The sequence below is a fragment of the Myxocyprinus asiaticus genome, chromosome 43, assembly GCF_019703515.2.
Source record: "Myxocyprinus asiaticus isolate MX2 ecotype Aquarium Trade chromosome 43, UBuf_Myxa_2, whole genome shotgun sequence".
Taxonomy (NCBI): domain Eukaryota; kingdom Metazoa; phylum Chordata; class Actinopteri; order Cypriniformes; family Catostomidae; genus Myxocyprinus; species Myxocyprinus asiaticus.
Window position 1 is genome coordinate 33,040,079 of NC_059386.1, and position 23,825 is coordinate 33,063,903.

At 36.4% G+C, this 23,825-nt stretch overlaps 2 protein-coding genes across 3 annotated transcripts in view; both read left to right on the forward strand.

Moving 5' to 3' along the window:
• The first annotated feature begins 31 nt into the window (after nucleotides 1–31).
• Nucleotides 32–6,408, forward strand: LOC127433716 (cyclin-dependent kinase 2-associated protein 1-like). Of its 2 annotated transcripts, none has more exons than XM_051685861.1 (4): nucleotides 32–852; nucleotides 5,319–5,410; nucleotides 5,525–5,651; nucleotides 5,761–6,408. In XM_051685861.1, the coding sequence occupies exons 1-4, from the start codon at nucleotides 798–800 to the stop codon at nucleotides 5,826–5,828; spliced, it is 342 nt and encodes a 113-aa protein (XP_051541821.1). In that variant the 5' UTR covers nucleotides 32–797; the 3' UTR covers nucleotides 5,829–6,408. The 2 variants fall into 2 exon arrangements, with proteins under 2 accessions (XP_051541821.1, XP_051541822.1); XM_051685862.1 differs by having other exon boundaries at nucleotides 32–795.
• A 2,350-nt stretch (nucleotides 6,409–8,758) lies between these two features.
• The window catches only part of LOC127433586 (M-phase phosphoprotein 9-like), a 34,304-nt gene continuing 19,237 nt past the window's right edge, over nucleotides 8,759–23,825 (forward strand). Inside the window, exons 1-9 of the mRNA XM_051685620.1 lie at nucleotides 8,759–8,847; nucleotides 12,399–12,685; nucleotides 12,841–12,988; nucleotides 15,770–15,859; nucleotides 16,936–17,405; nucleotides 18,809–18,952; nucleotides 19,154–19,215; nucleotides 19,441–19,526; nucleotides 23,704–23,823. Of these exons, the coding sequence (XP_051541580.1) occupies nucleotides 8,800–8,847; nucleotides 12,399–12,685; nucleotides 12,841–12,988; nucleotides 15,770–15,859; nucleotides 16,936–17,405; nucleotides 18,809–18,952; nucleotides 19,154–19,215; nucleotides 19,441–19,526; nucleotides 23,704–23,823 (1,455 nt within the window). The 5' untranslated portion in view covers nucleotides 8,759–8,799. The remainder of the gene's footprint in view (nucleotides 8,848–12,398; nucleotides 12,686–12,840; nucleotides 12,989–15,769; nucleotides 15,860–16,935; nucleotides 17,406–18,808; nucleotides 18,953–19,153; nucleotides 19,216–19,440; nucleotides 19,527–23,703; nucleotides 23,824–23,825) is intronic.

Below are 23,825 nucleotides of genomic sequence, written 5' to 3' on the forward strand. Positions count from 1 at the left end.
ACAGAATTTAAGTGACTTGATTTTTACTTTTTAGAAGTGTTCCAATTTTGTGTTCCACTATTAATCACCGTAATGAAACCCAAATTAAGGGAAATTAATTCCTAGTTTAAGGAATTGTAGGTCACGTGAGAACATTGAAATAATACTTTATTGCTGAATCAAATGTTGTATTTATATGGGATGTTATGAAGTGAAAAGTTTGGGTGAGCTTTAGAATGAAATGATGGTACAGAAGAGACAAGACCACATTTTTGTTTGTTTAATTACACATTTGTAAAACATTATGTGGAATGTTTGCATACAAAACCAAGAAAGTGAAATGCCCTCTTTTTAATGTTTGCACTAAACCCAATATTTTAAATATGATATTTGCATTTGATTTTCAAATATTCACTGATGCGGCAGTGTGGAAAGTATGATTTTGCACTACTTTTGCATCCATATATTTCATTGTAAAAAATTGTTTTCCATTTAGAAGTGAAACACAAGTTTGTCCTACAATTAAATGGGGGGTAAAATATGTATTTTTCTAATATATGCTTATCTTTGTTTATAATGTGTAGTAATGATTTTTTTAACTAGTCTCAGTTGACGGACAGCATTGCTTGTTTAATTATGATTTGTGTTAATTGTCTGATTTCTTTGTGATGGTAATGATAGACAACAGTGTGGGTGTCATGAGTGACGCGGCCATATTTGCCGGTGCTGCTCCGCTGTAAACAAAAAGTGTCTGCGAGACGGACGCTCCGCTCATTTTAGGAACAATTTTATTTCTCTCATTTGTTATCTCTTCAGGTATGTCTTACAAACCCAATCCCCATCAACACCTTCCGGGAACTTCTGGGAACCAAGGTATGCCGAAAAAGCGTGGAAACCTCTCCGTCTTAAGTGCGTTTAATCGAATGTAAGAATTGGCGAGTGAAAGAACACCTGGGAAAAGCCGTGTGTAGTTTTTGTCCAGTCTGATCGCTATAGGGTCAGATACTTCACATCCGCCATTATTACTAGTGGAAAAAACGCATTCCTCGGCTTCGCTCGGGCTATATAGCGGCGTGTGGTGCATGTTCGGCTCGTGTCCGAAGGTTCCGCGTCGCGCCGTGGCCGGTTGGGTCGGTACGGAGGCTGCTAGATTGTGATCAAAATGAATCCTTTTAGTGGCTAAGATCAAGCCCGCGCCAGTTCCTCCATGATTGTCTCTTGGGCTGTTGATTGATCGGATTCAAACGTGTGTGTTTTTTGCTCTTCGAGGGCAACTAGCGGTTGACAGTGGTACTGCTTAGAATGGACGGGACAAAAGTCTACAATTGAGATCACAACCTGATTAAACAGTAGAATAAAGAATATTTATGATGTAAATGAAATAAGCAGCATTTAACCCTTGTGTCAATTTAAAGTTACTAGAGGACGAAATGTCCGTATCAAAAAACTGCCATAATAATAATAATATATATTCATATTATTTTCCACTTTCAATGAGTAATTTTTTTAACCAACATCAGTCCTGATCATAACTACCAAATATTCATTCATTTTCAAGAGTTTAACTCTTAAAATGCCAGTTTGTTTATATAATGCCACTCTTGTTTTTTTTTTTTTTGTGTGTATATATGTGTATATATATATATATATATATATATATATATATATATATATATATATATACTTAATGCTAAGGGGAAATTTTCTAGCTAACATTGACAGTTATAAAAAATCCAAATGAGCTGATTTATAATTTGCAAACAATAAAAACATTTAACAAACAATGGTCAGTTTGCTCATTCCTGTTGCGTGCCCTCAACCTGGTGACCCACGTGAGCTTCGAGTCTGGGGAGGAAGGGGCGGGGGAGACGACACAACACTCTCCAGTATTTTGAATTAGGACTGCAGTAATCCCCCCCCCCTTTTTTTTTCCTCCCTAATTTGGGGTGGCCAATTCCCAATGTGCTTTTAAGTCCTCATGGTCGTGTAGTGATTCGCCTCAATCCGGGTGGTCGATGACAAATCTCGTTTGCATCCGCGTCTGAGACCGCCAACCCGTGCATCTTATCACATGGCTTGTTGAGCGCGTTGTCACAGACATAGTGTGTGTGGAGGCTTCATGCCATCCACCGCGGCATCCATGCCCAACTCACCACCCGCCCCACCAAGAACGAACCACATTATAGTGAACACAAGGAGGTTACCCCATGTGACTCTACCCTCCCTAGCAACCGGGCCAATTTGGTTGCTTAGGATGCCCTGGGATTCAAACTAGCGAACTCCAGGGGTGGTAGCTGCCGTATTTTACCACTGAGCTACCCAGGCCCCCTGCAGTACCCATTTTAAACGCTTGATGTCAATGTTACGAATTGCTCCTTTAATATCCAATATTAATACTATTTTATGTATTTTTACATAACCAACTGACCATTGTTTGATATTCATAGTGAAACCATAGTGATAATACAGGAAAATGAAAACTATGGTAACAAAAATGATAATTTTGTGGTTATGGTTTTACTATGCAAATAGCATAGTTTAACTATGGTTTTACTATAGTAATATTGTGGTATCATTTTAAAATAAGGTTACATTTGTTAACATTAGTTAACATGAACTAACAATACTTTTACAGCATGTAGCTTTTAATCTTGTTTAATGTTAATTTCAACATGATTTTTAAAATCAAAAGTTGTATATGTTAACATTAGTTAATGCACTATGAACTAACAATCTAACAGTGAAAAATGTTATTTTTATTAGCATTAATATTAATAAAGAAAGAAATACTGTAAAAATATTTTGTTCATTGTTAGTTAATGATACCTAATCCATTTACTAATGTTAACAAATGTAACATAATCAAGTGCTTCCAATATTGTAGACTGTAGTAAGTAACCATAGTTTTTGGAGGAAAACATGTTTTTCTATAATAATATTGTAATAACCATGATTGTTTTAGGCTAAAAAATTTTTTTTCATTATTATTTTATTTGTATTTATTTTATTTTTTGATGGAAACCATGGTTTTAGTAATATTGTAGTAACTATGAAAAGTAAGTTAAGTAACGATGTTTTTTTTGGCGGAAACCATGGTTTTAATACAGTACACTGTATCCTTATAGTAAGCATTCCCGCCCTGTCCTCTAAGGGGCTCTGTACTCTTTAGCATAGATAGTGGTTTTTTTTACTGTTTACATCATTCAAGATAGCCAGCTAATATTCTTCAGGTTATTGTCGTTTTCTATAATAAACACACTTATAAATTATATTAAAAAAAAACTGTAAAACTGTTTAAAGAAGCATTCAAATAATATTTTATTATTTTCCAAATTTTGTTTATTATAGAAAATAAATAATTTTGCAACTTCTATAGATTAAACGTAACAAACACCACAAAAACCTACTATTACAATAAATCTCACATTTAGCTTGGTCGATCTGTAGTGGAGTGAATTATCTCCAGATGATTTGTCTGTATTAAAAAAACTCGATAATGATGTCATTAACTTGTGACTCGAGACTTTTGAATTCATTCAAAAGAGAAAATCACCCCGAAAATAGATTTTAATAGAATAACCCTGGTAAAATAAAGGTATAAAATAATAATAAATAAGATTAGTTCAGATTTGTTCACTTATTCATTCAGTAACCATTTTTGTACATCACATTTGTACGCCAGTATGTGGCAACAGATGAACGTCTTTTGTGTTTTGAATCATTAAACCACTGATAAAGCACCTCGTTCACGACCAAAACAAGTCTAATTATACTTTACTAAAATCAGCCTGTCTACTAAGAGACATTAGCAGTGTTTAAAAAATCATAAGCATTTTCCCATCAAATGACAACAAAGCATATTCTTTCGTGAACTGTTGTGCATCGCCATCAATTATTAGCCTAGAGGTAATCTCTTGAGGCGGTCTCGCGCTTCAAACTAGTGCACTATAGCTGCTGCTGTTTAATACGCTTGCTGATCACAGATTTTTAGGGGGCTGAGATTACTTTTAGGAGGGTTGAAGCCCTACTAAAGCTCTAGCAATGCCTATGCAGTGAGGCACTTACAATGGAAGTGAACGGGGCCAATTTTTAAAAGGATTAAAGGCAGAAATGTGAAGCTTATAATTTTATATTAATTCTGTTAAAACTTGTGTATTATTTGAGCTGTAAATTTGTTTTAATTGCCATTTTTATGGTGGTTTTAGGGTTTAATGCGTTACGTTGTCAAACTTGGATATAACTTTACACAGAAATGGTTAGTAAAAGATTTTATCACACTAAAATCATGTTAACACACATTGTTTACGTCTTGTGTCTATACTTTTGAAACAGTACGTTTTTTAACTTTTGTACGACTAAGTTAACATGGTCAACGTCACAAGTTTTGTTGTTGATTAGTGACCTAGAAATAGTGCAGAATCTTAAATGCTGCTTATTTCATTTACATCATAAATATTCTTTATTCTACTGTTTAATCAGGTTGTGATCTCAATTGTAGACTTTTGTCCCGTCCATTCTAAGCAGTACCGCTGTCAACCGCTAGTTGCCCTCGAAGAGCAAAAAACACACACGTTTGAATCCGATCAATCAACAGCCCAAGAGACAATCATGGAGGAACTGGCGCGGGCTTGATCTTAGCCACTAAAAGGATTCATTTTGATCACAATCTAGCAGCCTCCGTACCGACCCAACCGGCCACGGCGCGACGCGGACCCTACGGACACGAGCCGAACATGCACCATTCGAGTTTTTTAACATTTACTGATTGGTCCCATTGACTTCCATTGTAAGTGCCTCATGGTAACTGCGATGTTTGCTGTTCTTTTTTTTTTTTTTTTTTTTTTTTAAGTTAAGGAGGGACAAGACGAAATAATTATTTGTGGAAATCAACATTATGGTGTTGATTGCGCTTAACTTGTATTGAACCCTAAATATTAGTTCATTCAAAATTGTTATGCTGATAATCAGGGGCGGACTAGGAAGAAAATTTGGCCCGGGATTTTACATAGAAACTGGCCCAAAAGTTGAGCGGGGGGTGCTGTCCTTTTCTGCATATCGCTGCCCCCTTCCACATATCACGGCGCTGATTTGTGGTGGTTGCTGCATAACGCGGCAGCCCCATTTCGCGGTCGGCCCACCGGGAAAAGTCCCGGTTCTCCCAATGGCCAGTCCGCCACTGCTGATAATACAGTTTGCAATGGAATATTTTCTATTCAATTAGAAAAGAATGCAATGTATGGGTGCATAGATAGATAGGTAGATAGACAAGGGATGCAAGTATTATTATAAGTTGTATGTTTTATAAATTGAATGACACATATTTTGCTCACTTTTTACAGGAAACATTCCCTCTCCAGCTTCCATGGCAACAGTACAGTCATACAAGCCAATTCTAAATGACTTTGGACCACCTTCTTTGGGATTCTCACAGGTAAGCTTTACACTCTGAAATTATTCTATCCTAACAAGATAATAACTAAAAATGGGCCTTTTTCATCATTTCAAATTATTTGAATATCCCTTATTTCTGGTATAAAACGGCCAGGGGCCTAATGGGAACCAAGTACCTCAGAGTAAATATGCCGAACTTCTTGCCATCATTGAAGAACTTGGAAAAGAAATAAGACCCACGTATGCAGGGAGTAAAAGCGCAATGGAACGACTTAAAAGAGGTTTGGATCAATAAACAAATTTGGTTCTAAATATCATTGTATTTCTCAAATGCACTGATGATAACAATTTGTATTTCAAACTAAAGTTTACTCTTTTTACATGTTGAAGGTATCATTCATGCCAGAGGGCTTGTTCGGGAGTGTTTGGCAGAGACAGAGCGAAACGCAAGATCCTAGCCCCTTCAATCCTGTTTCTCTCCAAACAACACATGAACTTTCCCTTAAACCCTTTTTACACGGGAATCATGCATGGCGCTCCTTTGAGAGGGTATAAAACAATCAGAAAATGCAGCATTTATGTTACGAGTTGCTATTTTGTATGTATTTTGGAGGGAATAAGGCAAAATTCAGAGGATATACCTTCTGATTTATAAATATGAGAGATCTGGAACTGTTACCATTTAAGTTTTTTCTTAAATATATTTTAATATTTAGTTTTCTTTATTTGACCACATAGTACCTTTAAATAAGCAAAAACTGCATGCAACTGGATTAGAAACATGCATGGCTTTTTATCGGTTTAGACTAGGTATGTGCGTTTAGAAATGGGTCTCAGGATGAGGTATAAGGTACTTTCTCCTTGGACGCATTGATTAGTAGGTGATTTTTCTTTTACATTTGGGAGATATTGAAAAGTATTATAGTGATGCCATTATTTTCATCTTTATTTGTATTTATTACCTTGTGTAATAAAATGTATTTTTATGTAAAAACAAAAAAGGTCACTCTTTGGAATTTTGTATATCTGTCAATAAATATGACATCATTGTGTACGAAACGAAATTTGTTTTGTTTTGCAAAAGACTTGTATTGTACAATATTAGTACCATTACAAAATGTACTATAGTTATTGCTACTATTATGAAACTTTAGTAACTTGGTAATTAGTGACTTTAAAAAAGTAGCAAATTACTCATTCCCTTGTGAATTTATTGTGCAGCATGTAGTCTAAAATTTGACCTTTTTTTTTTTTTTGCAATATTTTGGTGAATCTTACAAAAACGTCACATTTGACCAAAAAAAAAAAAAAAGTATATTTCTCAAAAAGAAAATAGAGTGTACTTTTGGGACGATTATTCCCATTACTTTCAATTGTGACTCATTAGATTCTCATTACTGTAATAAATTCTTAAAAAAAATAATACTGTAATTTTTACATTTACATATTTTAGAGGTAGAACAACAAATACTAACATGGTGTATAAATACTTTATAATTTAAATAATCTATAATTATTTTTTTAATATTACAGAAATGTTCCTAATTGTCACAAAAAATAATGTCACAATGCAACCTTAATGGTCCTAAATTATGGATGCCCTGAACCACACTGTGAAAAAACAAAATTAGACAGAAAAGAGAAAATAGCGCCTGTCCTGTAATAAGTCAGTCTATCCACTGGGAACGTACTACAACCTTTGGAATGTAAAAATATGATTTCAGTGAATTTAAGTGATTTTGGTTTTTTTTTTTGTGGGGAAAAAAAATCTTTTCTGTGGAGTATATAACATTTGTAGAGATTTTTTTTTCTTCACAGTGCAGTTCAGTGCTTCTGTTCTGTAGCCTCTTGAGGAGAGGAAAAAATAAATAAACTGAGAGAGAAAAAACATTTTTACAGAGCCTTTTTTTTTTTTTTTTTGTAGGACATAGACTAAGGAAGGTACTGAGTCCCTAAAGGGTCAAGGTAGTGGGGAAAAAATTAGTTGGGTGGGGGAAAAAAAAATAAGCAAATGCTTTTGGGTTCTTTCGCAAAACTTTGTGTTCCCCCAAGTATTTTTGCGTGCTCTCGCAAAATTTTCGTTCTCTCGCAAATTATTTTGCATTCTCGCAAAATTTGCATCATAATGACTCTTCTGCTAGCTCTCCTGTGAGTATTCCAACATTATTCCAGCTTTTGAGTTCAACAAGAAGAGAAAACAAGTGAAATGAAAGAGTGAAGCCCAAAAAACAATACCAAGGCAATGCACAAATCATAATCTTCCATTTATGTATAAATAAAGAAATAAATGCTTCATTATGTGTTTTGGTGAGTAAAGACACTGACTACCACCCCTGGAGTCGCGAGTTCGAATCCAGGGCGTGCTGAGTGACTCCAGCCAGGTCTGCTAAGAAACCAAATTGGGCCGGTTGCTAGGGAGGTAGAGTCACATGGGGTAACCTCCTCGTGGTCGCTATAATGTGGTTCGCTCTCGGTGGCGTGCATGGTGAAGCCTCCACACGCGCTATGTCTCCGCAGTAACGCGCTCAACAAGCCACGTGATAAGATGCGCGGATTGTTGGTCTCAGACGCGGAGACGACCGAGATTCGTCCTCCGCCACCTGGATTGAGGCGAGTCACTACGCCACCACGAGGACTTAGAGCGCACTGGGAATTGGGCATTCCAAATTGAGGGAAAAAGGGGAGGAAAAAAAAAGTTTTGCGAGTGCACGCAAAGTTTCTTGGGGGAACGCAAAAGCATTTGCTTACTTTTTTCCCATGCCTCTAATTTTTTCCCCACCACCTTGGCCCTTCAGGGACTCCGTAGAAAGGCACTAGACTCCTAAAAAAAAAAATTCACCTACTGAATTTTTGTTCACATTGCGGTTCAGGGCTTCCGTAGAAAAACATTTTAGACAGAAAAAAAAATAATAAATAAAAAATATATATATATATATATATATATATATATATATATATATATATATATATATATATATATATATTTGTTGGACAAAGGTTCAGGAAGACACTAAGACACAAAAATATTTTTTTCACATATTTACATTTTTTTCACCGTGCAATTCAGGACTTCCGTATAAAATAAACTACTTCTTCTTTCTTCTTCCTTTTTTTTTTTTTTTTTTTTTTTAAGAAAAGTATAATGTATTATTACTTTCTTTTGATTATGTAAGAAATATCACCCCGAAGCGAATGACTGTAGCAGGGTTCCTCAAAAGACAACCAATCAGAAGCACTGTTGTGTTCTTAAAAACGCTTAGATTCGTGTGAAGGAGCCAATTACGGGGCTTTGAAGTGACGTTGAATTTATGTTATGGCCAATCAAATGACGCCTTTGGTACCATTCAGCCAATCAGGATTCGTCGTTAGTGGTTAGAACGTTAGAAGATTGAACGAGAGATTGACAGAAGAAGAGAAAGCGCGCGGCTTATGAGGGAATGTCAAAATGGGAGAAGAAGTGAAGATACAAAGTATCAAGTAAGTGACGCAATACTTTGAAGTTATTGCCATGATAACTGTGTCGGCGCTGAATGCTTTCAATGGTGCCGGTGTCGTGATGCAGCTGCAGTGAGTGTGTCGGCCATAGCGAGTGTGTATTTTTATGGCATACTCAAAATTTAGTTGTTTTTTAAAGGCTGTTTAACACATTCTTTGTGGATTATGCCACGTCTGAGAAACACAATTTCAGCTGGGTTTGTAGGTTGCTATATTTGTGTTGGGTTGTTTCTTTTTCTGATAACATGATGAGTGTGATATAAACTGGAATGGCTCTTTAAAGATAACTTGATGTTATTCTCCATCCAAGTTAATAGGAATGAATGACATTGTTGTCAAAATGTATATTTTGTCAATTGCCATTTAAAGACAGCATATGAACATAATGCATTTAGATTAAGTTTAAAGTTATGTTTCACTAAGGCTATAACATCACTGTTGCAGCTCAAACTGTAGATATGTATTTTGCTGATATGCTTGATAATAGGGTTAATTTTTAGCCTTTTTGTAAATTACACTCAGATTTGTTGGAATAAAGACTTTTTTCTCATTTGATTGATTCTAATTCTGGTTTGATGTACAGTACAGGGTTCCCACTGTCATTTAAAACCTGTAAATGTTAGGGAATTTACATAGTTTATGTCCAGGTGTGGAAAAGTCTTAATTAATAAAATCTTTGAAAATCATGGAAAAATGTTCTAGGGATCATGCTTGATTCTCATGAAACCTGTCAAGAAAATGTCCTGCTATTATTTTACTCCAAAATCAAAAGAATCAGAAAATAAATTACGCTCTATTTTGCATATAGAAAATGAAGATTATTTTTAGGGCCATTGTGACATTATTTTCATGACAGTTAAGCAAATTTGTCCCCCAATTCGCATTACCGCAATGCAAAAAAAATAAAATAAAAGATGGTCATTATGATATTCTCATTACCACAACACAAAAAAAGTGATATAGTATTTAAATTGTAATCGGTGCCGATAGTTGCGTTTTGGCTTTTTAGAGTTAACGGCAAAAATCTATGCCAATAGTTTCAGATAGTTTGTTTTTTTTATTCCTCAACAAAATACCTCATCTGGTGAAATAATATATACTGCAAATAAACATATATATATACACATACACACACACACACACACACACACACACACACACAACTCTTCATCTGGTGAATATATAGGCTGTAAAAAGCTTAATTTGTTAAATACTTTCATATAGAGCATTGTAATGAAGAAAAGTCTCTTTTTTTTTTTTATTATTTTTTTTAATAAAATGTATTTCGGGTTTGTTTATAGTAAAAATTTCTAGAGGCTGTCCGATAGTGGATTTTGCAGAGATTGATAAGTAAGGTGGTGGAAAAGGCAGATAACCGAAGATAATCTAAATTTTTTCTTTAAATCTAATTTAAAAAATAATCTCCTTACTTTAACGGAGACAGACATAGAGTCCAGAATGAATAAAATCATAGATTAAGTTTATTGTTCAACCACAATCCCCATAATAACCAGAAAAAAAAAAAAATGAAAATATGGTTCATAATGTTGGACTTTTAACTATAAACAAGCCCAAAATACACATAGCACCGGCCACAGAGAAATAAAAAATGTAGGCAACTATTGGCATAGATTTTTGTCAATAACCGATAGTTTCAAAAAGCAGCTATCGGCACCGATTAATCGGTAAAACCAATATATTGGTCTGCCTCTAAAAATTTCCACGTTATGCACCAAATCTGAATTTTCATGGTTATTATTGACATTTTCATTGCACAATAAACTGCTTTTGGGATTTTATTCATTTTGGGCTCTTGTAGCCTTAATGTCTGTGCCTGTCATAGTAAGGAAAGACTAAGAAACCTTTGATCATTCTATACATCGATTTTAAAAAGCTATCGGCCGATTAATCGGTTACCTACCTTTTCCACTACTTTAGTTATCGTATCAGCAAAATCCACTAGATGTCGACCAATAGTGGATTTGGCTGATACGATATCTAAAGGTGATGAAAAAAGCCGATAACTAATTAATCGGCCGATTGTTTTTAAAATTGATTCATAGAATGTTAAAAAAACTTTCTTAGTCTTTCCTTACTATGACCAAGAGTCTAATATGAATAAAATCCCAGATGCAGTTTACTGTGCAACCAAAATCCCAGTAAAAAAACAGAAAAATTAAGATGAGTATAACACAAGACTATGCACAAGCCTGAAATACACTTACTTATTTCAGGACTCTTATTTTGAAATGACGGAGACGTGGCTCTATTACATATTCTATATTTAACTATTTACCAAATTAAGCTTTTTATAGCTTATACAGCATATTCACCAGATGAAGAACTTTGTAAATAAATACATTTCACCAGATTAGGTTTTATATTATTATATAAGATATAAAGTTGGAGACACAATGTATGTGCTGACAGGGCACATTTCCATATAGTAAAATCTTTCTTTTCATGCTTTCGCTTTAATTAATAATTTTAATAATAATTAATAATTTTCTTTATTTATCACACATTATACATTTGCACATATACAGTGAAATTCTTCTTTTTTCACATATCCCAGCTAGGCTGGGGTCAGAGTGCAGGGTCAGCCATAATACAGCGCCCCTGGAGCAGATAGGGTCAAGGGCCTTGCTCAAGGGCCTAACAGTGGTATCTTGGCAGGCTTGAACCCCCGACCTTCTGATCAGTAACCCAGAGCCTTAACCGCTGAGCTACCACTGCCCCTATAAATTTAGAACATTGTCAGTCAGTGATTGCTTTTATTTCACCTCTAGAGGCCGATGTTATACTGTAGAAACAAGCCGTTCCAACTGTAGAATCCTCCAGCACCAGCCATAGAGGAATTAAAAAAATATCGGCAACTATCGTCATTGATTTTTGCAGATAACGATAATAACTTAAAGCAACTATTGACACCGATTAATCGGTTAAACCGATATATCGGTATACCTCTCAAATCTACTATCGTTCGCTCTAATTTATACATCATAGTAGCTATAGCCTTTCATTTTTACTGATTTTAATTACCTTTAAAAAAATCATTTTACAATACCATCTTTTTTACGTACACAGTAATGAGCATCATCATTGTAAACAATGGAAATAGTTAAACATTTGCACGCATTACGATAATGAGAATTGGTGGGTAAAATGTGCTTAAATTAATGTCACAATGCAAATAATCATAATGGCCCTAAATACATTCTTCGTTTTTCTTTATTCGAAATATAATCACATTTTTTTAAATATTTTTTATTTGGGTTTAAATATGACTAGGGCATTTTCATGACAGATTTCTTGAGAATCACCCTAATACATTTTTCTAGTTATTATGCTCCGCTCTAAAATATTTAGTCGGCTAGAAATTGCTCATTGTGTGTGCAAGCTCTCTAAAACGAGTAATTACGAATGAAAGGAAAACTCATGGAAATTCATTGGTCAAACCCTCTTGATTCTACACACTGCTACCTTGCAGTGTGTAAAATGCTGTTCTCTGCTTTTCTCCATATTTGAAACAGCGCTCGCACGCGGTCACAGCACACTGCTGTTTAAGCATGTCCACAGATGACAGCATTTCTGAGGACATGTCCAGCTCTGTGGCTTTGAGCCATGATCAAATCAGTGCTAGTGGCGGGAAGGAGAGTGAGGCGTCCATCGCCTCCTCAGAGGACACCGTGTCGGGTCTCTCCGAAGAGGAGCGATCCACCTTCCACCCCGTCCAGACCCTGAAGGGCTTCCTACAGGCGGCCGAAGGAGCAAATCGACCCTCAACCACACCAGCATGCAACATTTCGAACAAAATAAGGTTTGTAATTGCTTAATCCGGTGATGCTGTGGATAGACCTTGAGTTGTTTTGAACACAAGACATGCCTTTGATACAGTATTTGGTGGAGCACAACAAGTCCTCTGGGCAGTTTAAATTAAAATGTTTCTTTCTCCTTGTGTGTCACATGCTTCAGGAATCTGTGTCTTCGCGCTGAGGAGGAGTTCAGCTCAGAGAGAAACCTGCCCTTCATCAACCTCAACTCCATAGAGACCCTCAGAGCCCTGGTCCAGGAGATTCAGAGCAGTGGAGAGGTGGATCCTGAGATCTGGAAGAACTGTGAGGTATGCATTTGCTGAGGCCACACTGTCCCTCCACAGGAGCTGAACAGCAGCAGACACCTAGAGGCTCAGAGCCATGGAGAACAGACCACAATACAGCTGATCCCCACAATCCACCTCGACTTCATGTGCGAGATTTATCTGGAGGCATTTAAACAAGTTAAAGGAATATTTTCATCCAAAAATGTCAATTCTGTCATAATTTACTCACCCTCATGTTGTTCCAAACCCATAAGACTTTCTTTCTTCTGTGGAACACAAAAGGAGATATTTTGCAGAATGTCTAATCTGCTCTTTTCCATACGGGGCAAAAAATTATATTGCAATATTCTCTGATAATGATACATGTTACGATATACACATGTGTGCTTCAAACTTCTCAAAGTTATGAAAGTTCCTTTTTGATTTAAAATTATATTAATAATAAATCCAAAAATAATTATTAAAATAATATTTTTTTCTTTTTTATAGTCTGTATCTTTTTTAAATCCAAGCAAAAAATTAGTCTTTTTTTTTCTTAATAAAATAATATAAAGATTGTTTTTAGCTAGGGCTGGGCGATATATTGAATATTCACAATATAATTGCGATGATTTTGCTGACGATATAAAATTAATCAATAACGTGAATATTGCGATTATTTGAATGTGCTTTTTTGGGGTTATATAGTTTCATAAAGCGCATCAGTGGACTCATTTTTTTATTTTTTTTAAATAACGATTGGTTATATGGTTAAATGTTGGGGTGGGTAAAAAATATAGATTTTCCGATGCACCACAATCTTCGTTTGAACGATCTCAGTATCGATTCTTAAATCTCAAGATTGAGTTTTTACTCTGTGCAACACTTTACTTGCTTACATTAGCAACCAAATTTTGCACTGTGCGACTAAAATGTATTTACAGTAATTGCGTAGTATAGTGCTGGAGTATTCAGCAGCGAAATCCTTTCACTGCGTTTTGAAGTTGTTCAGAGTAATGTGTCCAAAGCCAAGAACCCATTTGTCAGTGAATAATGTCTCTTTTAATACCCTTTCTGTTTTCTACAGTCAGTTGTTGATCAAAAAAAAAAACTAAAAAAAAAAAAAAAACATTTAATTCTAATTACACGAAGGACAGGTGAGATAAAGCCGTTCGAGTCTCTCGTTAAAGAATTACCCAAAAATAATAATTCTCTCATGAGTTCCTCACCTTTAAGCCTACACAGATTATGTCTTTCCTTCTTTAGTAGAACATAAATGAAGATTTTTATAGGCACATTTCAGCTCTGTTTGTCCAAACAGTGAAAGCGAATGGGTGCCTTGACGCTGCTGGTTGTTTGACGGTCCAAAAGGCATAATTAGGCAGCATAAAAGTAATCTACATGACTCCAGTTGATCAGTCAATGCCTTCTGAAGCAAATCGATAGGTTTGTTTAAGAAACAAATCGATAATTAAAACATTTTAAACTTTAAATCGTTGCTTCCACCCACAGCTGTATTTCTGTTTGAAATGACCTAACTCTCGAGTGATGTTTGTTCCCCTGTGTATACAAAGGGAGCACTTCCTACTTCGAAAAACCTAGCGATTTGCTTCAGAAGACATTCATTGATTGACTGGAGTCATCCAGATTACTTTTATTGCTGCCTAAATATGACTTTTGGACCATCAAACAGCCAGCCGAGACATGGCACCCATTCGCTTGCATTGTATGGACATACAGAGCTAAAATGTGCTTATACAATTTTTAATTTTGGTTCTGTTGAAGAAGGAAAGACATACAGATCTGGGATGGCTTAAAGGTGAGTCAATCATGAGAGAATCATCATTTTTGGGTGAACTAATCCTTTAATTATATATATATATATTCAGTGCCTTTAAAATATTGAATCTACTTGGCTACAATGGCTGTTTCGATGAAATGATTCCTCCGATAAAAAACAAAAACAAAACAAAAAAACATTTTGAGCCATTTCAGAGCAAATACATAATTATTATTGAGCGGCATTTTGCATAATGGTGACACATTACTACCAGTGTATTAATTTAAAGGTGCTGTAGGCAACGAAAGATATAAATGAAATGTGCCCTGAGATATCTCACTGGTCTCTGTTACAGCTGTAGACTCTGTAAACAGCAAACAAAAATGTGTCCACAGTCTGTGGAATTATTGAGGCATAATGCATTTTTATGCCATGTTGTTCATAACAGTTGTCAGTTGAGGGCGCTATTTTACTTCTGTTGTGTCTAACAACCGTTTCTGCTCTCAATAAAGCTCATTTTGGTATCTTTGGATTTCTGGGTTTTGGAAAGAGGGGACGTGGCTAATCCAATGGCTCAGTCTTGTGGAAGTAGAACGGCTGAAATCGCTTACAGCACTTTTAACCGGTATGTCACCACTGCTAGATGTTAAGACAAAAAGCATGATAAAAGTATCACAAAAGGAGTCCATAAGACTTCTTTGTGATTTATCACAAGTCTTATGATAGTTCTGAAACCGTATGAAAGTTTTGTGTGAGTAAAAGACTAAAATTAATGTTATTTGCTGAAAAGCTCCGCATCTACAGGAGCTCTCAAAATGCTGAGATTGACCACACATCAGTAACGTCATATAATTTAGTGGTTTAGTTTTTGTCTAACCCCAAGTTTAACAGCTCTAGTATGAAAACACCCTAACTAAAGCCTCTACTGGATCATCTAGCTAAATATACTGTTTATTTTTCCTGATCATTTGCTCCCAAGCACTGATCTGTTCTCTAATTAAAAATCATCTTAATTATTTTTCTTTTTTCTCTCACTAAAACAGGGCCGGTGGCTACATCTCTTTCAGTTGGTAGAAAAGCAATACAAAGATCAAATTCTTGCTCAGCAGGAACAGTACCAGTGCCAAAAACAGGTATGTTTCTTAAGGAATTGGACTGCTACCAAATTATTGTATTCATGTTGCTGAGGATTTAAGTGCTATGCTTTGTATTTGTTCTCAAACATGGTCCTCCATCGTGTAAAATCCAGTTTTGCTAGCTAGAGTAAGGCCCGAAACAAACATGAGCGCAAACACTTCTACTTATCCAAGCTTGAATGTCATGTATCGTTGCAGTCAGAATGCAAGTACACATTGCATTGTCAGCATTGCCACAGAGGGCGCTACAGCAACAGTTTCAAGAGAATATACAGTGCTACAGTCTGTCTCCGGAAGTAAAAATTCATTTATTTTTCTCCATAGGCGAATTGGTTTTTAAAGCTCCGAGGTTTGTTAATCAATAGTATATGCTTCTTTTGAAGCCATCAGTCTGGATTATTTCAGCTAAATTGAAAGAAGATTGCATTTAATGACTACACTACATATGAGCTAGCAGAGAAACATCCAATTAATCAGAGAATAACGGCAAATTAAGCATGCGAAATGTGTGTAGCATCAACAGTCCATGAATGATGTAATTGAGTCTGTTTCCCTAAACTACTTGCATATTTGCAAATATCTGAATATTTTACTATTAGGGCTTTCACGATTATGACCATTAATTGTCATACAGATTGTCATACTTCTTATGGTATTTGTGTGCTTCATACACATCTTAAGAAGTCATTTGTTCATATTTAACTTTTAAAATTTGCAATTACACAAAAGTTAAATAAAAGTGAAATTAAATGAAGATGTATCAACTCCACAGGCATATTATTACACAAATCTAGAAGTCTAATTGAAAGATTGAAGTAGTAATATAAATATTAGAGGTCGACCAATAGTGGATTTTACAGAGACCGATAACTAAGGTGGTGGGAAAGGCCGATAACCGATTAATCGGCCGATAATATTTAAAAATTCAATTAATAGGTTTTTGCCAATAACCGATAGTTCTAAAAAGCAACTATCGGCACAGATTAATTGGTTAAACTGATATATTGGTCTACCTCTAATAAATAAATGTCCATAGTGTTTTGTTGTGTTTTGAGTTTCTCACACTTGTCCAGCTAATACAGGATGAAATTAAGGCGTTAGTGCAAAAACATCAAATCAGTGCACAGACACCATCTCTGGACCTGCCCCTGCACCCGAGTATGAACCCCAAGCTTCTAAAGGACCCGGTGACTGAGAATACCTTTTCACCCTCTGCCCCGGGGCCCCTGTCACCCCCTCAGCTCACCATTCAACCTCAGGAGAGCTCGGAGGAGGGAATGGTTACTGTCTTTAGCAGCGGCTATGGGACTCTTTCTACCTGGGAACATGGATTAGAACCAGGTTGGCCAAGTTCTGCAGAAGGGAGGGATGAGGTGCTGTGGTCCCCAAATCTGCAGCACAGCAGTCTTACACCATCCCCTATACCTGACACAAGCCCATTGGACCAGAACCCACTGAGCGGAACGATTTCAGCCAATGACATGCTCCAGATGACTGTAGCAAGCACACCTAATGCACCGTCTGAAAAACAAAGAGTAATAAGGTAATATTTGGGTATTTATTGGTCACTTTTTACTAACCAGGTGTGACAAGCTTACCCCAAGCCTATTATGTACTATAATAGTATATAATTTATTTATACAGTAATATACGTGGGTGTTTCTTCAGGCACTTTTAGCACTGTGGATTTCTAGAAAGTAAAGCCTCAAAACATTTTAAACACTCTCACTACTATTTATTTATTTATTTTTTTTTTATTTTTTATTTATTTTTATTTTTTTCTCCCCTTTTTCTCTCAATTTGGAATGCCCAATTCCATCAATCCGCGCATCTCATGACGTGGCTTGTTGAGCGCGTTACCACGGAGACATAGCGCATGTGGAGGCTTCATGCCATCCACCACGACATCCACGCACAACTCACAACGCGCCCCACCGAGAGCGAGAACCACATTATAGCGACCACGAGGAGGTTACCCTATGTGACTCTACCCTCCCTAGCAACCGGGCCAATTTGGTTGCTTAGGAGACCTGGCTGGAGTCACTCAGCGAACTCCAGGGGTGTTAGCCAGCGTCTTTACCACTGAGCTACCCAGGCCCCCCACTACTATTTATTTATTTAATTTTTTTGTCTACTAAGAATGTCCAACAGTTGTATGTACATGTATATGTACAAGACATGCACAAGACATTTTAGTCATTTTTTTTTTCATGAAAATTCCTAGCAGTGTCATTTCCAGCACATCTCAAATTCTGTATTGTGTTTAATAGAATTCTGTGATGGAAATTACATTTTTAATGTTTTTAAAATGTCTCCTTTGGTTTGGTGAGGCTAATCTCATAGCTAACATTTTATATGTCTTAAATATACACAGTTAAATAATATATTCAAACATTTTGCTTAATTTGGCAAAATTACAGCTTGATTGGAAATGACGTCCAATAAAAATATTCTGCTAACAAGTGATATTTATCTTGATTTTTCTCAAACATCACTTGTCTCATATTTCATCTCAAGAAAGCTTTTCACTCACACTTTTGTCGACTTGGTTAACAAGGTAAAATTGTTTGGTGTGGTGGAAATGTCTTTTTTTATTTTTATTTCACTCTTTTATTTAGATTATCATAGTTTAAAATATTTATAATGGATTTTCATGGATTAATATTGCAAATTTGGATCTGGGACAAGGCTAAAACTGTAAAAGTTGTACATAAAAGGCATTTTAAAAGTAACAAAATAAACGAAGGCATGGTGAAATGTTTCTAAGCCAGTTTTAATGTGATCTTCATATAACAAAAATAAAAAAAAGTTTGTTTGTTTTAGTATAAATCAACCCCTGGGACATGCCCAGATGTGCCCAGTTGAAGAAATACCCATATAACTATATGACAGTTAATTTTGTTATAAATAATCTTTGTTGTTACATTTTTTTCTTTATCTGTACAGTCATCCTCTGACCTCCTGGGCCCAAAGGCAAAAACGCAGACAAAGAGCAGAACAGCACAAAACAGACCATCACATGTGGAGGAGAGAGATGGGAACACAGGAGGAGCAGGATCTCCTAAGGAGCACACTCAAAATTCAGCTGATGTGAGCAAACCCTGTTCACAGTTTAGAATTATTCTAGATTTCTAACAGAGATCATGCATCATTTTGCCGTTTCAATCAAAGGATGAGGCATCAGTGTTAATACTTTCAGTTTTCATTGATGCATCTGTGTGCATTTAAAATTGTTTGTGAGTACACACAACTGTAGTCTGGCCTCATGTTTTGTTTTCAGCGTGGTTGCAGTGCAGTGTCCATGAATCCTCTGCTACTAAAGAGAAGTGACAATCTGGTGTCTGAAGCCTCAGGTAACGTGTTTCACCAAGAGTCAAGCTCCACTGTTTGTGCAACAAGACAAAGAGGACAGCGTCGCTGATCTTATGATGTCAAGGGTTTGCTATGTATAACATTACATGTGAAGAGGTTTAGAAATTGTTGAATCACTCCAGTTTAAAGTGATTTCTGTTTATTGTGAATTTGCTGTTGAAGATATGCTTCCATTAATGTTAACATTCTTGCATTTGATTTTTCAGGCCTCTCTTACTGGAAGCTGGATGAGAGTGAGCTCTACCGCCCCCTACCTGACAATTTTGAAAGTGGTTCCTTTGTCCTAATGCAGGTAATCAAAGCAACAATAATAGTTCATACAATTTTTTTTGTTTATTATTTTAAATGAAAAGTTTCAACAAGGGGCTGTGAAGTTCGTAAAATGACAAAAAGCACCATAATCGTAGTCCATATGACTTGCGCTATATTCCAAGGATTCTGAAACCCTAAATTTTCTTATTCAGTCACTTGTTTCCCAGCAAGATGATATACAATCATGTACCAGCTTACATTTACACTATCATTCTTGGCAAATCAAATACTTAAACAGGTCACTAAAAGGATAGTTCACCCAGAAATTTAAATTCTATCACGATTACTCAACCTCATGTTTTTAAAAGCCCACAGAAGAAAATTTAAATGAAATTCAAAAGGCAGAATGTTAGCCCCCGTCACAATTCACTTTCTTTCATTTTTTTCCATACAGTGAATGTGAATGGTGACTGAGACTAACATTCTGCCTAACATCTCCTTTTGTGGTCCATGGATGAAATAATGAATGTCATATGGGTTTGTGATGCGTTAGGTAAGTTATGACAGTATTTATATTTTTGGGTCAACAGTCCCTTTAAAAGTTCAAGGCATTGCTCACCAGACTAAAGTTTACAAAATGCACCGAAAATTAACAGATGACGTCCTAAAAGAGGGGACCTTGCTTCTATATCAGTTATGATGCTCATGAAAGAAAAATATATATACAGAATATATTGTGTGTGTGTGTTTGTTTGTTTGTGTGTATATATATACAGTACTGTGCAAAAGTCTTAGGCACATAAGATATTTAACAAAAACATTTGTCTTAAGATGGTTATTTATATCTTCAGCTTTAGTGTGTCAATAGGAAATATAAATTTTAGACTCACAAACATTACTTTTGCAAATAGAAAAGATTAGAATAGAAGAACAGGGAGCCCTGCAACAGATGTCATGTTCCTCACAGAGCCTCCCACTGAACATCGAGTCAGTCTGAGATTACATAAAGAGACAGAAGCAATTGAGACAGCCTAAATAGACAGAAGAACTGTTACGAATTCTCCAAGAAGCTTGATCATCCTATCTGCCAACAACCAAGAAAAACTGTGTCCAGGTGTACCTAGGAGAATCTGTGCTGTTTAAGGCAAAGGTGGTCACACTGAATATTGATTTAGCTTTTTATGTTTACTGGACTTTGTATGATGTTAATTGATAAATGAAAACTATTTATGTCAATATTTTTGAAGACATCCTCACTATGCAACATTTTTCACAAGTGCCTAAAACTTTTGCACAGTACTGTGTGTGTGTGTGTATGTATGTGTATATATATATATATATATATATATATATATATAAAGATAGATAATAGGATGATGTTTTAAATATGTACAGTATATTATTAATATATTATTTATATTACATAAATCAGTACATAGGCCTACTTGTATTATTTAAGCTTTTCTCTTCACCCAGCAGCTGAGTAGTTCAGTGGTTCACAAAGCATTTTTTGCTGTTTCTGCCTTTCTTGTGAAAGGTGCTGTAATATGAGCCGCACGATGTGATGAGGCAAAATTAGATCACTCCAATGTCATGCGTAGCACTATAGTCTGCTTCGTTGTTCATAAACAGGAGCAAAAGTTTAATTGTGCCACTTGTTTGCAGAGATCACACTTTTTATATAGGTGTAATGACATTTTCATGTCAAATTAACAGGTTGAAGTTCAGCAAAAATGTGACAGTGTGCTGCTCACCGCGCGCGCGCTCTAAACTCGACACATGTCTAATGTGCTGTGGAATGCTGCGAGAGAAGCACTATAGAAAGCGGGAAAAAAATTGTGTGCAATCCCCGGCTGAATTTCATGCCCAGTTTGTAATAAGTGACACAGGCCTTGGCTATATCACAAATATAGCCAGCTATTTTTCGTTATTGATGTTTTAATCAGGCTGCTTATCTGGTCGGACAAGTACAATTCTCTTTCACTTGCCCCTTTAAAAATCCACTTGTCCCGGACAAGCGTTAATGTCGAGCCCTGTGCATGTTCCAGAGTTGGAGTCTTGATCTCAAGACCTCTTGAGACCATATAAAAACGGTCTTGGTCTGGGTCTCAGCTTATGGTCTTAGTCAAGCCACTAAGTTGGCGTGGCATCTTCACCATCACTGAGTATTTGCAAGTACTTCTGCCTCTGTGTCATCATGCTCGATGACAAGTACAGTCTCGCTCATCACATGAATGAAAGTGGAAGAACTATGGTCTAACAGCACAAAGCAATCATTAGGGATTTATGGTTTTAACAGCAATGTAGAGGCCATGGCGGAAGCCACGGGACCCAATAAGCTTGTTACGTTGCGGGAGTTGCGAGCGGGAGTGGACGGTATTCTTATGAGTTGTTGGCAGGAGTAGAGCTGCACGATTATGACTAAAATCATGATTGATGATTATTTCCCTTGATATTGTAATCACAATTAATAATATTGATTATTATACATTTATTGCATGGAGTATTATTTATGTAGCTAGCTACACATCCCAAACAAGCTGAGAAATGTGTTCCTCCAAATTATTTCATTGTTATTCTATGCATCAGTAAATCAAGATAGAGACTAAACTCACTGACTGAGTTCTGCACTCTCACCAAACTCCCGTTATAATCAATGAAGCTGTCTACACTGCAAAATAAATGGCTAATTTTCTGCGCAATTTGCATTCATGCGCTCAACAGACATGTCAAACATATTGTTTTATTAATAATGCATATGAAACACAATTCTCAGTTTCCCAGGGTTTTGGGAATTTGACTTATTTCCGTGAATCAATTCTTTCAAACTCTTCTTTTCAATTATTGCGATTGTTTACATCAGCAATTGTCTTTCTTTATTTCGATCAGAGATGGTCAGCGTTATTGTCTGTGAAGAACATTCTGTTTATGCGTAGTTGCTTTAATAGTTTAATTTTCCAACAATAGTTTTCAATTAAGTTTCCATCTCTCGGTTAAATAAAAGGAATGGGTGTACATGCAGTGAAAATCCGACCAATACCATGCAGACCTCTACTGTGGTGGACAGCCTAGGAGCGACATATTCTGAACTGTTCATTAACCAATTTAATTCATTTGACTTTAGTTGTATTATTTTTATTGCTAGGCATTTGGGTTAAGAAGGAATATTTTAAAACTGGCTTGTTTTTTCTATATAGCTGTCTGAAATGTCAGAGCCTGCAGTGGTTTTTGCATTTGAAGTTTACATTTCAACAATCTTCAAATATAAATTCAGAATTTTGGTTCATTAAAATGTACTGCCTGGTTCTTGAACCGACAGGTCTGGGTCTTGGCCTTGGGGATAGGTCTTGGTCTGGATCTGTGTCTCGAGGGGTCTAGTCTTGGTCTGGATCTGTGTCTCAAGGGGTCTAGTCTTGGTCTGGGTCTGGGTCTTTGTGGATCTGGTCTTGACTACACCTCTGGCATGTTCAAACTTGACACATGATGATTGGTCATGCCTCACGTGAGAACCAAAAGTGTTTTAATGTTTATGTTCTAGTCAAAGGAAATTTGAGAGCTGCAGAAGAGAAGATTTTCATTGAAACACAACTTAAATGCATAGTTCACCCAAAAGCTACAATTCTGTCATAATTATCTCACCCTTTTGTTTTCTTTCTTCCAAGAAAATGAGAAAGGTGACAAAGAATAGATAAAAGGGGGCAATGCCCCCCAGATCTTTTGGGTGGGCAATAGGTTCATTCTTGGTCTGACAGGTGAGGTCCCCTTTTGTTGTTTTGCCATCTGACTTGGGGGCACAGGGAAAATCTAGGGGGGCAATGCCCCCTTTAGCCCCCCACCCCACCCCAGATCTTTAGGGTGGGCAATAGGTTCATTCTTAGTCTGACAGGTGGGGTCCCCTTTTGTCATTTTGCCATCTGACTTGGGGGCACAAGGAAAATCTAGGGGGGCAATTCCCCTTTTAGCCCCCCACCCCAGATCTTTAGGGTGGGCAATAGGTTCGTTCTTGGTCTGACAGGTGGGGTCCCCTTTTGTTGTTTTGTTGTCTGTTTTTGAGGTACAATGAAAATCTTCCCCCTACTCTAGTTCCCGTTATTTTGTTTCACTTGGAAATACATCACATGGCAGAAGTGAAATGCTCTGCGAATGCCGTTTCATGTCTTTTTAACGAAATATATACCTCCCATGGCTGAGCGCAGTTGTGCTTTTGTTGCTTACAGACTCCAGATGAGAACTGTCTCTCCCTGTCTCTGTGCGAGATCTACCACAGCAAGCAGAGAGCAGATCCCAAAGGCCACGAGTGGGACTCTTTAATCAACTCCTCCACCTCCTCCCCTCAGGT